This window comes from Eleutherodactylus coqui, chromosome 1 (assembly GCF_035609145.1).
Source record: "Eleutherodactylus coqui strain aEleCoq1 chromosome 1, aEleCoq1.hap1, whole genome shotgun sequence".
NCBI lineage: Eukaryota > Metazoa > Chordata > Amphibia > Anura > Eleutherodactylidae > Eleutherodactylus > Eleutherodactylus coqui.
In genome coordinates this window covers 160,033,379-160,053,008 of record NC_089837.1, presented here as the reverse complement: position 1 = coordinate 160,053,008, position 19,630 = coordinate 160,033,379, and the positions used below count along the sequence as shown (strand labels likewise).

General features: G+C 43.4%; 1 protein-coding gene across 1 annotated transcript in view; it reads right to left on the bottom strand.

The window, feature by feature from the left end:
• Positions 1-2,385: 2,385 nt before the first annotated feature.
• LOC136631697 (mucin-like protein) overlaps positions 2,386-19,630 on the bottom strand; it is an 87,005-nt gene continuing 69,760 nt past the window's right edge. Inside the window, exons 26-30 of the mRNA XM_066606016.1 lie at positions 18,878-19,003; positions 8,230-8,364; positions 6,462-6,761; positions 4,482-4,781; positions 2,386-2,444 (exon numbers count right to left, since the gene is read on the bottom strand). Of these exons, the coding sequence (XP_066462113.1) occupies positions 2,386-2,444; positions 4,482-4,781; positions 6,462-6,761; positions 8,230-8,364; positions 18,878-19,003 (920 nt within the window). The remainder of the gene's footprint in view (positions 2,445-4,481; positions 4,782-6,461; positions 6,762-8,229; positions 8,365-18,877; positions 19,004-19,630) is intronic.

Genomic DNA, 19,630 nt, shown 5'->3' with positions numbered 1-19,630 from the left:
ACTTTTTTCCATTCCCTCCCAGCAAGAAAAAAAATAAAAGTTATTCAATAAATTATATGTACCAAAAATTGGTTCCTATAAAATCTAGAACTCGTCCTGCAAAACACAAAAAATGTCATACAGCTACATTGATGGAAAAATAAAAAGGTTTTATGACCGCTGGAACACAAAAGGGAATACGACTTACTGGTACTGGAGGTCTGACTTCCAGATATTGTGGGAGTTGTAGTAGGAGTTGTTACATTTGAAGCAGGAGTGATAGCGCTCGTGTTAGTGACAGGAACTGTATGATTGTCGGGTTCTGTTGGACTTGAGATTGTAACATTCGTACCAGGAATAACATTGCTTGTGCCTGTAACTGCCACAGGGCTGGTCGTCGTAGTCTGATGGACTGTGGATTCACTTGCAGCTGATGTTGTTATAGCATCGGTTGCTGTTCCATTACCATTTGGAGTTGTCACTGGAGATTCAGTTGTGGTGTTTATTGCTAAAAAGTAAAATGGTTTTTGGTATCTTGGACATTGTATGCATTAGGACACACATTAACCCCCCTTCCCCACCACCACCACCACCACCAGTCACATTAAAAATTGGGAAAATCCTTTCAAAAATGTCATTTTCTTTTTGTAGATTTTGAATTTATGTGTCATGAAAATATATTGGAGGCAGAACTTAGTCACTGTTAGCACATTTTTAACTGGTTAGTGACATAACTAATTTTAGCCTTAAAGGGGTTGTACCAGAATTCTAAGCTATCCCCTATGCACAATAACACCTTGATATTCCAATACTAAATTTACATTAGGAGAGTATAAACTGCCCCAAAGTGTTCTACTTGAAGATTCTAATCAATTCATGAATACCTTTGAACCAGAGCAGAGAGCAGATCTAGATCTAGATACTAAGCTGGGGCATACCTAAAGGCTTAGGGGCCCAGGTGCAAAAGTTCAGCTGCATACAGCTGCAATACTAATTTACATACATCATCTGCCCCCTGGCATTATCTTTGCAAACATGACTCATTAACTGCACTACATGAAAATCTGTTTGTAGCTCCATAGGCCACTTGTATACATGCACACAGCTTTTGTCCACTATTAGTGCGGCGTCTTGAGTATCATGCTAACCGCGGTACAACTCTCTTATTGATTTTAATGGGGTCACTCAGACCTGTACTCGAACGCTGTGTTTCTAGCGCTGCGATTTTCGAGAGCTGTCCGTTCTATTATTGCTTTTTGTGTTTTTTAACACACCTCCTCACCCAATACAATGATGGGGTGCATTAAAAAGCGCTGTCAGACCTTGTAACGTGTTCAAAACCGTTGTTCAAAATTAAGGTAAAAATTGCACGATTTCAAGCTGCGTCTTCTTAACACATGTGTGAGAGTGGCCTTAGAGTGTCTTCATGTTAACCACAATTAAGAAAAACAGATTTAAAAAACTGCATGCGGTATTCAAAGGCCACAAACGTTTTTAGGAAGCTGCATACACAATTAAATGCCGTATGTGTTTGGATGCGTTTTTTAAAGGATAGATAGATAAATAGATAGACAGATAGATAGACAGATAGACAGATAGATAGATAGATAGATAGATAGATAGATAGATAGATAGATAGATAGATAGATAGATAGATAGATAGATAGATAAATATGAGAGAGAGAGATAGGCAAGAGATCACATTTCTGGGATACATTATTGTCATTATAGGTTTCAAGATGGATCCAGAGAAGGTCGCGTGGTACGGGACTGGGTGCTGCCGGAGAATGTGAAAGCTCTGGAAACCTTTATCAATTTGGTGTGGTCATAATTGTACTGACTCATAGAATAAAGGTCAGATAATATTTATACGACATGGTGAATGCCATTAAAGTACATCTAAAAAAGAACAATGGTGAAAACTTTTTGCCATTCCCTCCCAGCAAGAAAAATAATAAAAGTTATTCAATAAATTATATGTACCAAAAATTGGTGCCTATAAAATCTAGAACTCGTCCTGCAAAATACAAAAAGTGTCATACAACTACATTGATGGAAAAATACAAAAGTTATGACCATTGGAACACAAAAGGTAATACGACTTACTGGTAATGGAGGTCTGACTTCCAGATATTGTGGGAGTTGTAGTAGGAGTTGTTACATTTGTACCAGGAGTGATAGCGCTCGTGTTAGAGACAGGAACTGTATGATTGTCGGGTTCTGTTGGACTTGAGATTGTAACATTCGTACCAGGAATAACACTGCTTGTACCTGTAACTGCCACAGGGCTGGTCGCCGTAGTCTGATGGACTGTGGATTCACTTGCAGCTGATGTTGTTATAGCATCGGTTACTGTTCCATTACCATTTGGAGTTGTCACTGGAGATTCAGTTGTGGTGTTTATCGCTAAAAAGTAAAATGGTTTTTGGTATCTTGGACATTGTATGCATTAGGAAACAGATGCACTATGCAGAATACATTAAGATAAATGAAGAAATATCTTAAGTGATGATGCTTAAGTTGCCATTGCTTAGCAACACATTCAAGCTTGCCAGCACCTTCAGATCGTAAATTTAAACACATTAACCCCCTTCCCCACCATCACCACCAGTCACATTAAAAATTGGGAAAATCCTTTTAAAAATGTCATTTTCTTTTTGTAGATTTTGAATTTATGTGTCATGAAAATATATTGGAGGCAGAACTTAGTCACTGTTAGCACATTTTTAACTGGTTAGTGACATAACTAATTTTAGCCTTAAAGGGGTTGTACCAGAATTCTAAGTTATCCCCTATGCACAATAACACCTTGATATTCCAATACTAAATTTACATTAGGAGAGTATAAACTGCCCCAAAGTGTTCTACTTGAAGATTCTAATCAATTCATGAATACCTTTGAACCAGAGCAGAGAGCAGATCTAGATCTAGATACCAAGCTGGGGCATACCTAAAGGCTTAGGGGCCCAGGTGCAAAAGTTCAGCTGCATACAGCTGCAATACGAATTTACATACATCATCTGCCCCTTGGCATTATCTTTGCAAACATGACTCATTAACTGCACTACATGAAAATCTGTTTGTAGCCCCATAGGCCACTTGTATACATGCACACAGCTTTTGTCCACTATTAGTGCGGCGTCTTGAGTATCGTGCTAACCGCGGTGCAACTCTCTTATTGATTTTAATGGGGTCACTCAGACCTGTACTCGAACGCTGTGTTTCTAGCGCTGCGATTTTTGAGAGCTGTCTGTTCTATTATTGCTTTTTGTGTTTTTTAACACACCTCCTCACCCAATACAATGATGGGGTGCATTAAAAAGCGCTGTTAAACCCTGTACCATGTGTTCAAAACCGTTGTTCAAAACTGAGGTAAAAATTGCACGATTTCAAGCTGCATCTTCTTAACACATGTGTGAGAGTGGCCTTAGAGTGTGTTCATGTTAACCGCAATTAAGAAAAACAGATAAAAAAAACTGCATGCGGTATTCAAAGGCCACAAACATTTTTAAGAAGCTGCATACACAATTAAATGCCGTATGTGTTTGGATGTGTTTTTTAAAGGATAGATAGATAAATAGATAGACAGATAGATAGACAGATAGATAGATAGATAGATAGATAGATAGATAGATAGATAGATAGATAGATAGATAGATAGATAGATAGATAGATAGATATGAGAGAGAGAGATAGGCAAGAGAACACATTTCTGGGCTACATCATTGTCATTATAGGTTTCAAGATGGATCCAGAGAAGGTTGTGTGGTACAGGACTGGGTGCTGCAGGAGTATGTGAAAGCTCTGCAAACCTTTATAAATTTGGTGTTGTCATAATTGTACTGACTCATAGAATAAAGGTCAGATAATATTTATACGACATGGTGAATGCCATTAAAGTACATCTAAAAAAGAACAATGGTGAAAACTTTTTTCCATTCCCTCCCAGCAAGAAAAAAAATAAAAGTTATTCAATAAATTATATGTACCAAAAATTGGTTCCTATAAAATCTAGAACTCGTCCTGCAAAACACAAGAAATGTCATACAGCCACATTGATGAAAAAATAAAAAGGTTTTATGACCGCTGGAACACAAAAGGGAATACGACTTAGGCCTCAGTCAGACGGGCGTTTTTTCGCGCGTTTTGCGCATCGCATGTTGGATGCGCATGCGCAAATCGCGTGACCAGAGGCGAAAAATCGCGGGAAAAATCTGCACCTACCCGCGTTTATTGTCGCTGCAAAACGCCCGTCTGACTGGAGAAAAATCGCCGTGCGCATCAAAATGCGCATGAAACTTCGTCTGACCGGCGAAAAAAATGATTTTGGTCTGCACATAAAACGGCGAACGCAGATAGGCGCGATTTGCGAAACGTCGTGTCCTATAATTTTTCGCAAAAGCGGACATGTGACCGATATCATAGCGAACTATTGGTTCTATATATGCGCGAAACGCATGGGCAAAACGCGCGGAAAAATGCCCGTCTGACTGAGGCCTTACTGGTACTGGAGGTCTGACTTCCAGATATTGTGGGAGTTGTAGTAGGAGTTGTTACATTTGTACCAGGAGTGATAGCGCTCGTGTTAGTGACAGGAACTGTATGATTGTCGGGTTCTGTTGGACTTGAGATTGTAACATTCGTACCAGGAATAACATTGCTTGTGCCTGTAACTGCCACAGGGCTGGTCGCCGTAGTCTGATGGACTGTGGATTCACTTGCAGCTGATGTTGTTATAGCATCGGTTACTGTTCCATTACCATTTGGAGTTGTCACTGGAGATTCAGTTGTGGTGTTTATCGCTAAAAAGTAAAATGGTTTTTGGTATCTTGGACATTGTATGCATTAGGAAACAGATGCACTATGCAGAATACATTAAGATAAATGAAGAAATATCTAAAGTGATGATGCTTAAGTTGCCATTGCTTAGCAACACATTCAAGCTTGCCAGCACCTTCAGATCGTAAATTTAAACACATTAACCCCCTTCCCCACCATCACCACCAGTCACATTAAAAATTGGGAAAATCCTTTCAAAAATGTCATTTTTTTGCAGATTTTGAATTTATGTGTCATGAAAATATATTGGAGGCAGAACTTAGTCACTGTTAGCACATTTTTAACTGGTTAGTGACATAACTAATTTTAGCCTTAAAGGGGTTGTACCAGAATTCTAAGCTATCCCCTATGCACAATAACACCTTGACGTTCCAATACTAAATTTACATTAGGAGAGTATAAACTGCCCCAAAATGTTCTACTTGAAGATTCTAATCAATTCATGAATGCCTTTGAACCAGAGCAGATCTAGATACCAAGCTGGGGCATACCTAATGGCTCAGGGGCCCAGGTGCAAAAGTTCAGCTGCATACAGCTGCAACACGAATTTACATACATCATCTGCCCCCTGGCATTATCTTTGCAAACATGACTCATTAACTGCACTACATGAAAATCTGTTTGTAGCTCCATAGGCCACTAGTATACATGCACACAGCTTTTGTCCACTATTAGCGCGGCGTCTTGTGCATTGTGCTAACCGCGGTATAACTCTCTTATTGATTTTAATGGGGTCACTCAGACCTGTACTCGAACGCTGTGTTTCTAGCGCTGCGATTTTCGAGAGCTGTCTGTTCTATTATTGCTTTTTGTGTTTTTTAACACACCTCCTCACCCAATACAATGATGGGGTGCATTAAAAAGCGCTGTTAAACCCTGTACCATGTGTTCAAAACCGTTGTTCAAAACTGAGGTAAAAATTGCACGATTTCAAGCTGCATCTTCTTAACACATGTGTGAGAGTGGCCTTAGGGTGTGTTCATGTTAACCACAATTAAGAAAAACAGATTTAAAAAACTGCATGCGGTATTCAAAGGCCACAAACATTTTTAAGAAGCTGCATACACAATTAAATGCCGTATGTGTTTGGATGTGTTTTTTAAAGGATAGCTAGATAAATAGATAGACAGATAGATAGACAGATAGACAGATAGATAGATAGATAGATAGATAGATAGATAGATAGATAGATAGATAGATAGATAGATATGAGAGAGAGAGATAGGCAAGAGAACACATTTCTGGGATACATCATTGTCATTATAGGTTTCAAGATGGATCCAGAGAAGGTCGCGTGGTACGGGACTGGGTGCTGCAGGAGTATGTGAAAGCTCTGCAAACCTTTATAAATTTGGTGTTGTCATAATTGTACTGACTCATAGAATAAAGGTCAGATAATATTTATACGACATGGTGAATGCCATTAAAGTACATCTAAAAAAGAACAATGGTGAAAACTTTTTTCCATTCCCTCCCAGCAAGAAAAAAAATAAAAGTTATTCAATAAATTATATGTACCAAAAATTGGTTCCTATAAAATCTAGAACTCGTCCTGCAAAACACAAAAAGTGTCATACAACTACATTGATGGAAAAATAAAAAGGTTTTATGACCGCTGGAACACAAAAGGGAATACGACTTACTGGTACTGGAGGTCTGACTTCCAGATATTGTGGGAGTTGTAGTAGGAGTTGTTACATTTGTACCAGGAGTGATAGCGCTCGTGTTAGTGACAGGAACTGTATGATTGTCGGGTTCTGTTGGACTTGAGATTGTAACATTCGTACCAGGAATAACACTGCTTGTGCCTGTAACTGCCACAGGGCTGGTCGCCGTAGTCTGATGGACTGTGGATTCACTTGCAGCTGATGTTGTTATAGCATCGGTTGCTGTTCCATTACCATTTGGAGTTGTCACTGGAGATTCAGTTGTGGTGTTTACTGCTAAAAAGTAAAATGGTTTTTGGTATCTTGGACATTGTATGCATTAGGACACACATTAACCCCCCTTCCCCACCACCACCACCACCAGTCACATTAAAAATTGGGAAAATCCTTTCAAAAATGTCATTTTCTTTTTGTAGATTTTGAATTTATGTGTCATGAAAATATATTGGAGGCAGAACTTAGTCACTGTTAGCACATTTTTAACTGGTTAGTGACATAACTAATTTTAGCCTTAAAGGGGTTGTACCAGAATTCTAAGCTATCCCCTATGCACAATAACACCTTGATATTCCAATACTAAATTTACATTAGGAGAGTATAAACTGCCCCAAAGTGTTCTACTTGAAGATTCTAATCAATTCATGAATACCTTTGAACCAGAGCAGAGAGCAGATCTAGATCTAGATACCAAGCTGGGGCATACCTAAAGGCTCAGGGGCCCAGGTGCAAAAGTTCAGCTGCATACAGCTGCAACACGAATTTACATACATCATCTGCCCCCTGGCATTATCTTTGCAAACATGACTCATTAACTGCACTACATGAAAATCTGTTTGTAGCTCCATAGGCCACTAGTATACATGCACACAGCTTTTGTCCACTATTAGCGCGGCGTCTTGTGCATTGTGCTAACCGCGGTACAACTCTCTTATTGATTTTAATGGGGTCACTCAGACCTGTACTCGAACGCTGTGTTTCTAGCGCTGCGATTTTCGAGAGCTGTCTGTTCTATTATTGCTTTTTGTGTTTTTTAACACACCTCCTCACCCAATACAATGATGGGGTGCATTAAAAAGCGCTGTTAAACCCTGTACCATGTGTTCAAAACCGTTGTTCAAAACTGAGGTAAAAATTGCACGATTTCAAGCAGCGTCTTCTTAACACATGTGTGAGAGTGGCCTTAGGGTGTGTTCATGTTAATCAAATTAAAAAAAACAGATTAAAAAAACTGCATGCGGTATTCAAAGGCCACAAACGTTTTTAAGAAGCTGCATACACAATTAAATGCCGTATGTGTTTGGATGTGTTTTTTTAAAGGAATGATAGATAGATAGATAGATAGATAGATAGATAGATAGATAGATAGATAGATAGATAGATAGATAGATAGATAGATAGATAGATCCTTTCAAATATGAAATTTTTTTTGTAGATTTTGAATTTATGTGTCATGAAAATATATTGGAGGCAGAACTTAGTCACTGTTAGCACATTTTTAACTGGTTAGTGACATAACTAATTTTAGCCTTAAAAGGGGTTGTACCAGAATTCTAAGCTATCCACTATGCACAATAACACCTTGATATTCCAATACTAAATTTACATTAGGAGAGTATAAACTGCCCCAAAGTGTTCTACTTGAAGATTCTAATCAATTCATGAATACCTATGAACCATCTGCCCCCTGGCATTATCTTTACAAACATGATTGTAACATTCGTACCAGGAATAACACTGCTTGTACCTGTAACTGCCACAGGGCTGGTCGCCGTAGTCTGATGGACTGTGGATTCACTTGCAGCTGATGTTGTTATAGCATCGGTTACTGTTCCATTACCATTTGGAGTTGTTACTGGTGATTCAGTTGTGGTGTTTATTGCTAAAAAGTAAAAATGCAGTAATGTTTTGCGTGAAACAGATGCACTATGCAGAACAGATTAATCCCTTAGGGACCAAGCGTGTGTGCGCCTTAATGATTAGGCCAAATTTTTAAAATTTGACATGTATCACTTTAAGGCCTTATTCACAAGAGTGCTGTCTGCGCACAGTATAGCCGTGTGAAAAGATCATGTGAATGGGTTAATTCCTGCTACTTGACGTAGCCCGTTCACATGATCCGAGGTGCATGGTATGTGCTTTCCAGCTCCCATAGGAGTATATGGAAAGCACGCTGTAAAGATAGGACAGGTCCTATCTTTACGCGTACCACAGAGCTTAGATGTGACTTGCAGTCGCATGCCCTAGCTTTGTTCCTATAGAAGCGCATCCTGTGTGCGTCTCTAATGCATGCAGACTCTGCTCATGTGAATGAGGTCTAACATAGAATTACTTGTATATAGAAGTAATTCTGACATTGTTGTTTTGCCACATATTTTACTTTATTTAGGTGGTAAAAATACACTGATAAAATTTGTGTATATTTATTAAAAACACCCAAGTTTGGAAAATTTTGAACAATTAGTAATTTTTTTCACATTTTCAACTGCAATATGTCAAATATGTGCAAACATACTGTACAAATCTTTGATAAGATTGATATATATCCATCTGTTAACTTTATTCTGGAAGCACATTTGAAAAACTTTAATTTGTTTTTAACCATTGAGGCGTACAAATTTAACAATATTATTTTGAGGAACATTTTGTTTTCCTACACCAAGTCAAGATTGCAAAGACTCATGGGTGTCAGAACGATAGATACCTCCACAAATGACGCCATGTAAAAGAGTATACACCCTAATGTATTCACTGAGGGGTGTCATGAGTTTTTTGACCCCACAGGTTTTTTCAGGAGTCAATGCAATTTAGAGGGGAAAAAAATAAAAATTTCATATTTTTGCAAATATGTCATTTTAAAGAGGTTTTTTTTGCTATAGTGCACATGAAAATGAGGATGTGCACCCCACAATGGGCACCCTGTTTTGACCTGTGTCCAGAAACATACCCAAAGAAGAAAGAAAAAAAAATAGAATACTTTTTTTTGCAAGTGTGTAATTTTAAAAAGTTTTTTTGTATAGCACACACATCAATAAAGACTTGCACCCCAAAAATCGATACCTCTGTTTGGAGCTACAATGGGTTTGTTTCTGAAAACAGGACAATCTGCTTATTAGACACAAGGCTAAGCCTACAAAGAAGAGAACACACTTTGGCTTTCAGGGCACAAATTCCAGGCCCCATTGCTCACTTAGGGCTGGGTTAGATGGGCGTGGTTTACACGCTGTTAAAGAATGTGTAAACCACGCTGTTAACATGCTGAGATTATGCGTGTGAATGGGCTGCCACTAGCTCCGAGGAGCAGCCCTTGTAACTGCGTACTCATGCAGGCGGTCATACGCAGTACACATTTATTTGTTTGTTTATATTTCCCATGCTTAGCAATGATGCGGGTACTTGCAGCCTATATGCAATGTAATCCTTTGGTAGCCAGGAGCAGGGAGACATTAAATTTCCCGGCAATGCCCAGATTCTGCACGGGTGTCCACGATTTTGCTTATGGGTGCATGTGCAGAAGCTGGAGAAAGGTCCATGGATAAAGATTAGAGATAAGCGAACGTACTCGTCCGAGCTTGATGCTCGCTTGAGTATTAGAGTACTCGAGATGCTTGTTACTCAAGACGAGCACTACGCGGTACTCGAGCCAATTCCATTTCCTTCCCTGCATGTTTAGCGCCATTTTCTGGCCAATAGACATGCAGGGAAGGCATTACAACTTCCTCCTGTGACGTTCCAGCCCTATCCTGCCCCCCTGCAGTGAGTGGCTGGCGAGATCAAGTGACCGCCGAGTACATAAAGCAGTCCCGCCCGCTGCTCGCCTCAGACACACGCTGGCAGAGATTAGGGAGAGTGCTGTTGCTGCTATAGGGAGAATGTTAGCGTCTTCAAGAACCCTAATGGTCCTTCTTAGGGCCACATCTGAACGTGTGCATTACTGTTGTGGCTGCTGGGAGCAGTTTTGCACATTTTTTTTGTTTTCATCTTGGGCTATGCAGACTATTGCATTCTTAGTCTGCAGCCAATTATACAGAGTGTAGGGGCAGTACTAGTCAGGCAGGGACAGTGGTAGTGTAGAATCCTGTCAACAAGTACCCCAACGGTCCTTCTTATAGCTACCTCTGACCATGTGCATTACTGTTGTGGCAGCTGGGAGCATTTTTGCACTTTTTTTTTCATCTTGGGCTGTGCAGAGTATTGCGTTCTCAGTCTGCAGCCAATTATACAGAGTATAGGGGCAGAACTGGTCAGGCAGGGACAGTGGTAGTGTACAATCCTGTCAACAAGTACCCCAAAAAGCTCCTTCTTAGGGCTACTTCTGACCGTGTGCATTACTGTTGTGGCTGCTGGGAGCAGTTTTGTACCTTTTTTTTTTCATCTTGGGCTGTGCAGACTATTGCGTTCTCAGTCTGCAGCCAATTATACAGAGTATAGGGGCAGTACTGGTCAGGCAGGGACAGTGGTAGTGTAGAATCCTGTCAACAAGTACCCCAAAAAAGCTCCTCCTTAGGGCTACCTGTGAGCCTGTGCATTACTGTTGTAGTGGCTCACTATTAGCCAGCTAAGCCTTTCTGCAGCCCAGCGTATATTTTTTTCAGCCTACAGTGTGCATAGCATAACCGATGTGACCCTCAAAGTGCAGGCCAATAATTGCCTAATTTTTTACACCGCTCTGTGCGTCCCGTCAACTTCATGCACAGCGTACGCCCACAGCCGCTGATAGAGGGAAAGACATATACACGCTATCTAGGCTGCTGGTTGTTTCAAAAAAATCTGAAAAAACACTCCTCCTTAGGGCTACCTGTGAGCGTGTGCATTACTGTTGTAGTGGCCACTATTAGCCAGCTAGGCCTTTCTGCAACCCAGCGTATAATTTTTTCGGCCTACAGTGTACATAACCGCTGTGACCCTCCAAGTGCAGGCCAATAATTGCCTAATTTCTTACACCGTTCTGTGCGTCCCGTCAACTTCACGCACAGCGTAAGCCAACAGCCGCTTATAGAGTGAAAGACATATACACACTATCTAGGCTGTTTGCTTTTTCAAAAAACTTTGAAAAAAAGCTCCTTCTAAGGGCTACCTGTGACCGTGTGCATTTTACTGCATGGCCGCTGGGAATTGTAGTGGCTCACTATTACCCAGCTAGGCCTTGTTGCAGCCTAGCGTATAATTTTTTACGGACTGCAGTGTGCGTAACATAACTGCTGTCAGCCTCCAACTGCACACCACTAATTGCATAATTATTCAGACCGCTCTGTGTCTGCTCTGTTGGTAATACACCATGCTGAGTGGTAGGGCTAGAGGACGTGGCCGTGGACGCGGGCGAGGACGTGGAGGTCCAAGTGAGGGTGTGGGCACAGGCTGAGTTCCTGGTCCAGGTGAATCGCAGCCGGCTGATGCGGGATTAGGAGAGAGGCAAGCTTCTCGGGTCCCCAGCTTCATATCACAATTTTTGGGTCCACGTGGTAGTCCTTTATTACAAAATGAGCAGTGTGAGCAGGTCCTGTCGTGGATGGCAGAAAATGCATCCAGTAATGTATCGACCACCCAGTCTTCTATGCTGTCCACTGCTGCAACTCTGAATTCTCTGGCTGCTCCTCCTTCCTCCCAGCCTCCTCACTCCATGAAAATGACACATTCTGATGAGCAGACAGACTCCCAGGAACTGTTCTCGGGCCCCTGCCTTGATTGGGAAAAAATGGTTTCTCTCCCACCTGAGGAGTTTGTTGTGACCGATGCCCAACCTTTGGAAATTTCCGGGGGTCCGGGTGATGAGGCTGGGGACTTCCGGCAACTGTTTCAAGAGCTTTCAGTGGGTGAGGAGGTCGATGATGATGAGACACAGTTGTCTATCTGTGAGGTAGTAGTAAGGGCAGTAAGTCCGAGGGAGCAGCGCAAAGAGGATTTGGAGGAAGAGCCGCTGGACGATGAGGTGACTGACCCCACCTGGTTGGCTAAGCCAACTGAGGAGAGGTCTTCAGAGGGGGAGGCAAGTGCAGCAGCAGGACAGGTTGGAAGAGGCAGTGGGGTGGCCAGGAGTAGAGGCAGGGCCAGAGCGAAGACTCCCCCAACTGTTTCCCAAAGCACCCCCTCGCGCCAAGCCACCCTGCAGAGGCCTAGGTCTTCAAAGGTGTGGATGTTTATCAGTGAGAGCGCGGATGACCGACGAACAGTGGTGTGCAACCTGTGTCGCACCAAGATCAGTCGGGGAGCCACCAATGCCAGCCTCACCACCACCAGCATGCGCACAAGGTGGGACGAAGGCCGTTCACCGCCTCTGGGTTGCACCACTGCCTCTCCCCCTGTGCCCCAACCTGCCACTCAGATCCAACCCCCCTCTCAGGACACAGGCAGGAGCGCATCCCGGCCTGTACCCACACCCTCACCTCCTCTGTCCTCGACCCCATCCAGCAATGTCTCTCAGCGCAGCATCCAGCTGTCGCTAGCGCAAGCGCAAATACACCACCTCGCACCCGCATGCTCAAGCATTAAACGTGCACATTGCCAAATTGATCAGCCTGGAGATGCTGCCGTACAGGCTTGTGGAAACGGAGGCTTTCAAAAACATGATGGCGGCGGCGGTCCCACGCTACTCGGTCCCCAGTCGCCACTATTTTTCCCGGTGTGCCGTCCCAGCCCTACACCAGCACGTCTCCCGCAACATCAATCGTGCCCTCACCAACGTGGTTACTGGGCAGGTCCACTTAACCACGGACACGTGGACAAGTACTGGCGGGCTGGGCCGCTATATCTCCCTGACGGCACATTGGGTGAATTTGATGGAGGCTGGGACCGAGTCAGAGCCTGGGACCGCACATGTCCTACCCACACCCAGAATTGCGGGTCCTTCCTCGGTTCTGGTATCTGCGGCGGTCTATGCCACCTCCTCTAAACCCTCCCCCTCCTCCTCCAACAATGAAAACATTCTTGGCAAATGCTTTTGCTTTGGTCCGTCTTGCGCCGGTCCAAGAATTTCACCTCTAGCGGCACAATATGAATGCCCCCAGCCATCCCTCTTAATCATGGCCCCAGTTCCGAAAACCAACAAAATAGAACCGGGGTCCTATTACATTATTCCTAGCTGAAGCATTCAGCAGACACCCGATATAAGGAGAACCTTTCCACTCTCATTCCCGAAGAGGAAAGGGGTTCGAGAGTGATGCAATCCCACAGGGCTCTGGTGGACAAACTGATGGTAAACTTCCCATCTGACAGCGCTAGCGGCAATAGGCGCAGTTCTGAGGTCCAAGTAGCAGGGGAGGCGCGGAGATCAGGCAGCATGTTCAGCGCAGGCAGGGGAACACTCTCCAAGGACTTTGCCAGCTTTATGGCTCCCCAGCAAGACTCCGTCACCACTCTCCAGTCAAAGGCTGAGTCGGAGGGAGCACTGTAAAAAGATGGTGAGGGAGTACGCAGCCAATCGTACCACCGTCCTCTGTGTTGCCTCTGCTCCATACAACTATTGGGTGTCACAGCTGGACACGTGGCACGACCTTGCGCTGTATGCCCTGGAGGTGCTGGCTTGCCCTGCAGCTAGCGTCTTGTCAGAGAGGGTGTTTAGTGCAGCTGGGGGAATCATCATGGACAAGCGTACCCGCCTGTAAACTGACAGTGCCGACATGCTTACATTCATAAAGATGAACAAAGCCTGGATTTCCCCAGACTTCTCTTCTCCACAGGCGGAGAGCAGCGGAGCCTAAAGATTTTTTCACTGCAACCCCAGATAAAAGCACTCTTCTCTGTCACCGGTAAAACGTGGCATTTAGCTTTGTCAATCTGTCTCTGACATTAGTCCTCCTCCTGCTACTCCTCCTCCAGAAACATGTCATCGCGCTGAACGGCCAATTTTTCTGCGGCCCAAAAGGCTCATCTACATCTACCAATGTTTTTAAGAATTTTTCTAAGTTTCAAAAGTATTGAGACTGTTACATGAACCAATTTTTTCAACAGGGCTGCCTACAGGCTCTGTTACAAATTAAGCAACAGTGAGCTGTATCTTTAAAAAAATGTTTATGGGTTTCACCTGCCCTCTCGGTTGATAAATTTTTCAGAGGTACACTTGTACTCTTGGTACACTAATTTTTGGGGCCCACGCCTACACTCTTATACAACTGATTTTTCTGGCCTTCGCCTACGCTCATGGTATCCCAATGTTTCAGAGGTTGGCCTATACTACTACTACAGAAATTTTGCTGGGGTATGCCTGCCTATACTTCTGCTACAAGAAAGTTACAGGGGCCTGCCTATACTGCTGCCATTTACATGTTACAGGGGTCTGCCTATACTGCTGCCACTTGAATGTTACAGGGGTCTGCCTATACGTCTGCTACAGAAATGTTACTGGGATCTGTCTATAGTGTTACTACTGAAATGATACAGGGGTCTGCGTATACTTCTGCTACAAAAATGTTACTCGGGTCTGCCTATACTTCAACAACAGAAATGTTGGTGGGGTCTGCCTATACTGCTGCTACATAAATGTTACTGGGATCTGCCTATACTATTACTACAGATATATTATTCGGCTCTGTCTATACTGTTACTACTGAAATGTTACAAATACTGGGCTCTGCCTATACTGCTGCTACTGAAATGTTACAGGGGTCTGCATATACTGCTGCTACACAAATGTTACTAGAGGGTCTGCGTATACTTCTGCTACTAAAATATTACTGCGGTCTGCCTACACTTCTGGCACGTAAATGTTACAGGGGTCTGCCTATACACTACCGTTCAAAAGTTTGGGGTCACATTGAAATGTCCTTATTTTTGAAGGAAAAGCACTGTACTTTTCAATGAAGATAACTTTAAACTAGTCCTAACTTTAAACAAATGCACTCTATACATTGCTAATGTGGTAAATGACTATTCTAGCTGCAAATGCCTGGTTTTTTGTGCAAAATCTACAAAGGTGAATAGAGGCCCATTTCCAGCAACTATCACTCCAGTGTTCTAATGGTGCAATGTGTTTGCTCATTGGCTCAGAAGGCTAATTGATGATTAGAAAACCCTTGTGCAATCATGTTCACACATCTGAAAACAGTCTAGCTCGTTACAGAAGCTACAAAACTGACCTTCCTGTGAGCAGATTGAGTTTCTGGAGCATCACATTTGTGGGGTCAATTAAACGCTCAAAATGGCCAGAAAAAGAGAACTTTCATCTGAAACTCGACAGTCTATTCTTGTTCTTAGAAATGAAGGCTATTCCATGCGAGAAATTGCTAAGAAATTGAAGATTTCCTACAACGGTGTGTACTACTCCCTTCAGAGGACAGCACAAACAGGCTCTAACCAGAGTAGAAAAAGAAGTGGGAGGCCGCGTTGCACAACTAAGCAAGAAGATAAGCACATTAGAGTCTCTAGTTTGAGAAACAGACGCCTCACAGGTACCCAACTGGCATCTTCATTAAATAGTACCCGCAAAACACCAGTGTCAACATCTACAGTGAAAAGGCGGCTGCGGGATTTTGGGCTTCAGGGCAGAGTGGCAAAGAAAAAGCCATATCTGAGACTGGCCAATAAAAGAAAAAGATTAAGATGGGCAAAAGAACACAGACATTGGACAGAGGAAGACTGGAAAAAAGTGTTGTGGACGGATGAATCCAAGTTTGAGGTGTTTGGATCACAAAGAAGAACGTTTGTGAGACGCAGAACAAATGAAAAGATGCTGGAAGAATGCCTGACGCCATCTGTTAAGCATGGTGGAGGTAATGTGATGGTCTGGGGTTGCTTTGGTGCTGGTAAGGTGGGAGATTTGTACAGGGTAAAAGGGATTCTGAATAAGGAAGGCTATCACTCCATTTTGCAACGCCATGCCATACCCAGTGGACAGCGCTTGATTGGAACCAATTTCATCCTACAACAGGACAATGACCCTAAACACACCTCCAAATTGTGCAAGAACTATTTACAGCAGAAGCAGGCAGCTGGTATTCTATCGGTAATGGAGTGGCCAGCGCAGTCACCAGATCTGAACCCTATTGAGCTGTTGTGGGAGCAGCTTGACCGTATGGTACGCCAGAAGTGCCCATCCAACCAATCCAACTTGTGGGAGATGCTTCTAGAAGCGTGGGGTGCAATTTCTCAAGCTTACCTCAACAAATTAACAGCTAGAATGTCAAAGGTGTGCAATGCTGTAATTGCTGCAAAAGGAGGATTCTTTGACGAAAGCAAAGTTTGATGTAAAAACAATGTTATTTCAAATACAAATCATTATTTCTAACCTTGTCAATGTCTTGACTCTATTTTCTATTCATTTCACAACGCATGGTGGTGAATAAGTGTGACTTTTCATGGAAAACACAAAATTGTTTGGGTGACCCCAAACTTTTGAACGGTAGTGTACTTCTGCTAATGAAATCTTACTGGGGTCTGTCTATACTGTTACTACAGAAATGCTACTGGGGTCTCCCTAGACTTCTGCAACATAACTGTTACTGGGGTCAGCTTATACCTTTGCTACAGGAATATTACAGGGGTCTGTGTATACTATGGGTGCATTAAGTCTTCCCATCGCGGTGTTCTACCTATCTGGCCCCAAAAAAAACCCAGACTGACAAGGGCATGGCGTGTGGGCCGCAGCCAACATGTATTCCCTCTCATGTAACCTCAGCTATCTGGGGCACTGCAATGGGATTTCTTTCTGTACCGTCTGTGTGTTCCTGCTAGCCACCCATGCTGCGGGTGCACACAGACTTGACATAGCGGAGTTGTACCTGCCTGGCACTTTTAAAAATAACCCAGAATGTCTAGGGCATGGCGTGTGGGCCGCAGCCAACATGTATTTCCTCTCACGTAACCTCAGGTATCCGGGGCACTGCAATGGGATTTCTTTCTGTACCGTCTGTGTGTACCTGCTAGCCACCCATGCTGCGGGTGCACACAGACTTGCAATAGCGGAGTTGTACCTGCCTGGCACTTTTAAAAATAACCCAGAATGTCTAGGGCATGGCGTGTGGGCCGCAGTCAACATGTATTTCCTCTCACGTAACCTCAGCTATCCGGGGCACTGCAATGGGATTTCTTTCTGTACCGTCTGTGCGTACCTGCTGGCCACACATTCTGCGGGTGCACACAGACTTGCCATAGCTGAGTTGTACCTGTCTGGCACTTTTAAAAATAACCCAGAATGTCTAGGGCATGGTGTGTGGGCCGCAGCCAACATGTATTTCCTTTCACGTAACCTCAGCTATCCGGGGCACTGCAATGGGATTTCTTTCTGTACTGTCTGTGTGTACCTGCTAGCCACCCATGCTGCGGGTTCACACAGACTTGCCATAGCGGAGTTGTACCTGTCTGTCCCCAAAACACTGACAGACTTGGGTAGGGTGCAGAGTGCAGATAGTTTACCCATTGCGTTGTCGATGAGGTATCCGACACCCAAACAGAATGAGTAGTGTGTGGACACATGGAGTCCCCATTGCTATGTCACTCGCAGCACCTTGGGCCACACAAGGTGTTTGCTGGGACAGAGGCTGACCCAGGGCCCGCTCACATACTTTCCACACCGAGTATTGCTGCATTGTGGAGATGTGTAGAAGTGCTGGGCTGGCAGCGGACTCCCCTTTATGCCCACGTATGCAGCTCCTGACGGAGGTGGCAAAGGATTGAAATGAAAATGGAACGTCAATCTATTATCAATTCTCAACAGCATTGTGGGCTATCGCCCCCCCCCCCCCCTTTCGAAAAGGGTCGCTGCCTGGCCCTGCCAACGCTCTACAGCGTGTGCCTCCGGTTCTTCCTCATGGCAGACGCACTCATAAATAGACATGAGGGTGGTGTGGCTATGAGGCCAGCGTGTGGCATGAGGGCAGCTGAAGGCTGCGCAGGGGCACTTTTGTGTGCGCTGCGGATGCAGGGTCGTGCGGGGGGGGGGGGGGGGGGACGACACAGCATGTAACCCAGAAAAAGAGGCAGCGGTGTGTCCTGCAGGCAGTGATTGTGCTTGGTTGGAGGTAGTGTGGTGCTTAGCGAAGGTGTGCCTTGCTGATGAGGGTTTTGCAGATTTGCACAAATGAAAACCTTAGCGAGCATCGGTCATATACAAAAATGCTCGAGTCGCCCATTGACTTCAATGGGGTTCGTTACTCGAAACGAACCCTGGAGCATCGCGGAAAGCTCGACTCGAGCAACGAGCACCCGAGCATTTTGGTGCTCGCTCATCTCTAATAAAGATCCCGTTGGGCAACAAATCCAGGGGCCTTTGGTAAGTAGTTTCATCTCTCCTCACAGCCCCCAATTACAGCTCTAGTCTCTTGGCTACTGCTGGTGAGTTTTTATGGCTCTGTAGAATAAAGCCCAGACACGCAGGACGTGAAAACACGTATGGGTGGTCACTAAGGGGTTAAGATAAATGAAGAAACATCTAAAGTGATGATGCTTAAGTGGCCACAGCTTACCTGTACATTCATGCATGCCATCTCCTTCAAATCCAGGCATACACTGGCAGGAGTAGTTTCCAGGTAAGTTAATGCAAGTGGCATTTGCAGCACATGGACTTGTTTCATTAGTACATTCATCAATATCTAAAGACATAAAATGAACTTGAGTAAATTATATTTAAATGCTAATGATATAAAATGGTTCAGCATGGCATACTCCATTCTTTTTGCTGCATACTTTGAAATTGTGTTTTTGCCAGTAATACGAAAAAAGCTTAGTACCGAGTTAGCCAGTAGAGCAAAGTGTGATTGTTCTCAGCAAGAGAAACCAAGTAATCTTGTAGATATGATACCTTTTAATGGATAACAAAAATACATGATGTTAATGCGAGCTTTCAGACTTTTACTCTCAGTCCTTCATCAAGGCATAATGAAAGAGAAACCAAGCAATCTTGTAGATATGGTACCTACAAACATGAGGATAACAGTAAATACTTAATTAGTCCAGTGATAAGGGATGTGAAAGTTTTATGATCTCTAAACTGATGTTAGGGGTCACCCCTTACCTCTTTACTGTAAGATAAATACCAGAAAGGGATGTATATAAGTGCTATTAATCACAACATGTCTGTGCCTTCTTATCCTTTTCTAGAAATTCATTTCAAGAACAAATTAAGCACACCATGTTTGTGCCATCCTATGTGAGCATGTGTATATGTTTTTATATAAATACATCTTTGAATCTGGTCCCTTATGCCTGAGCAAGAACCC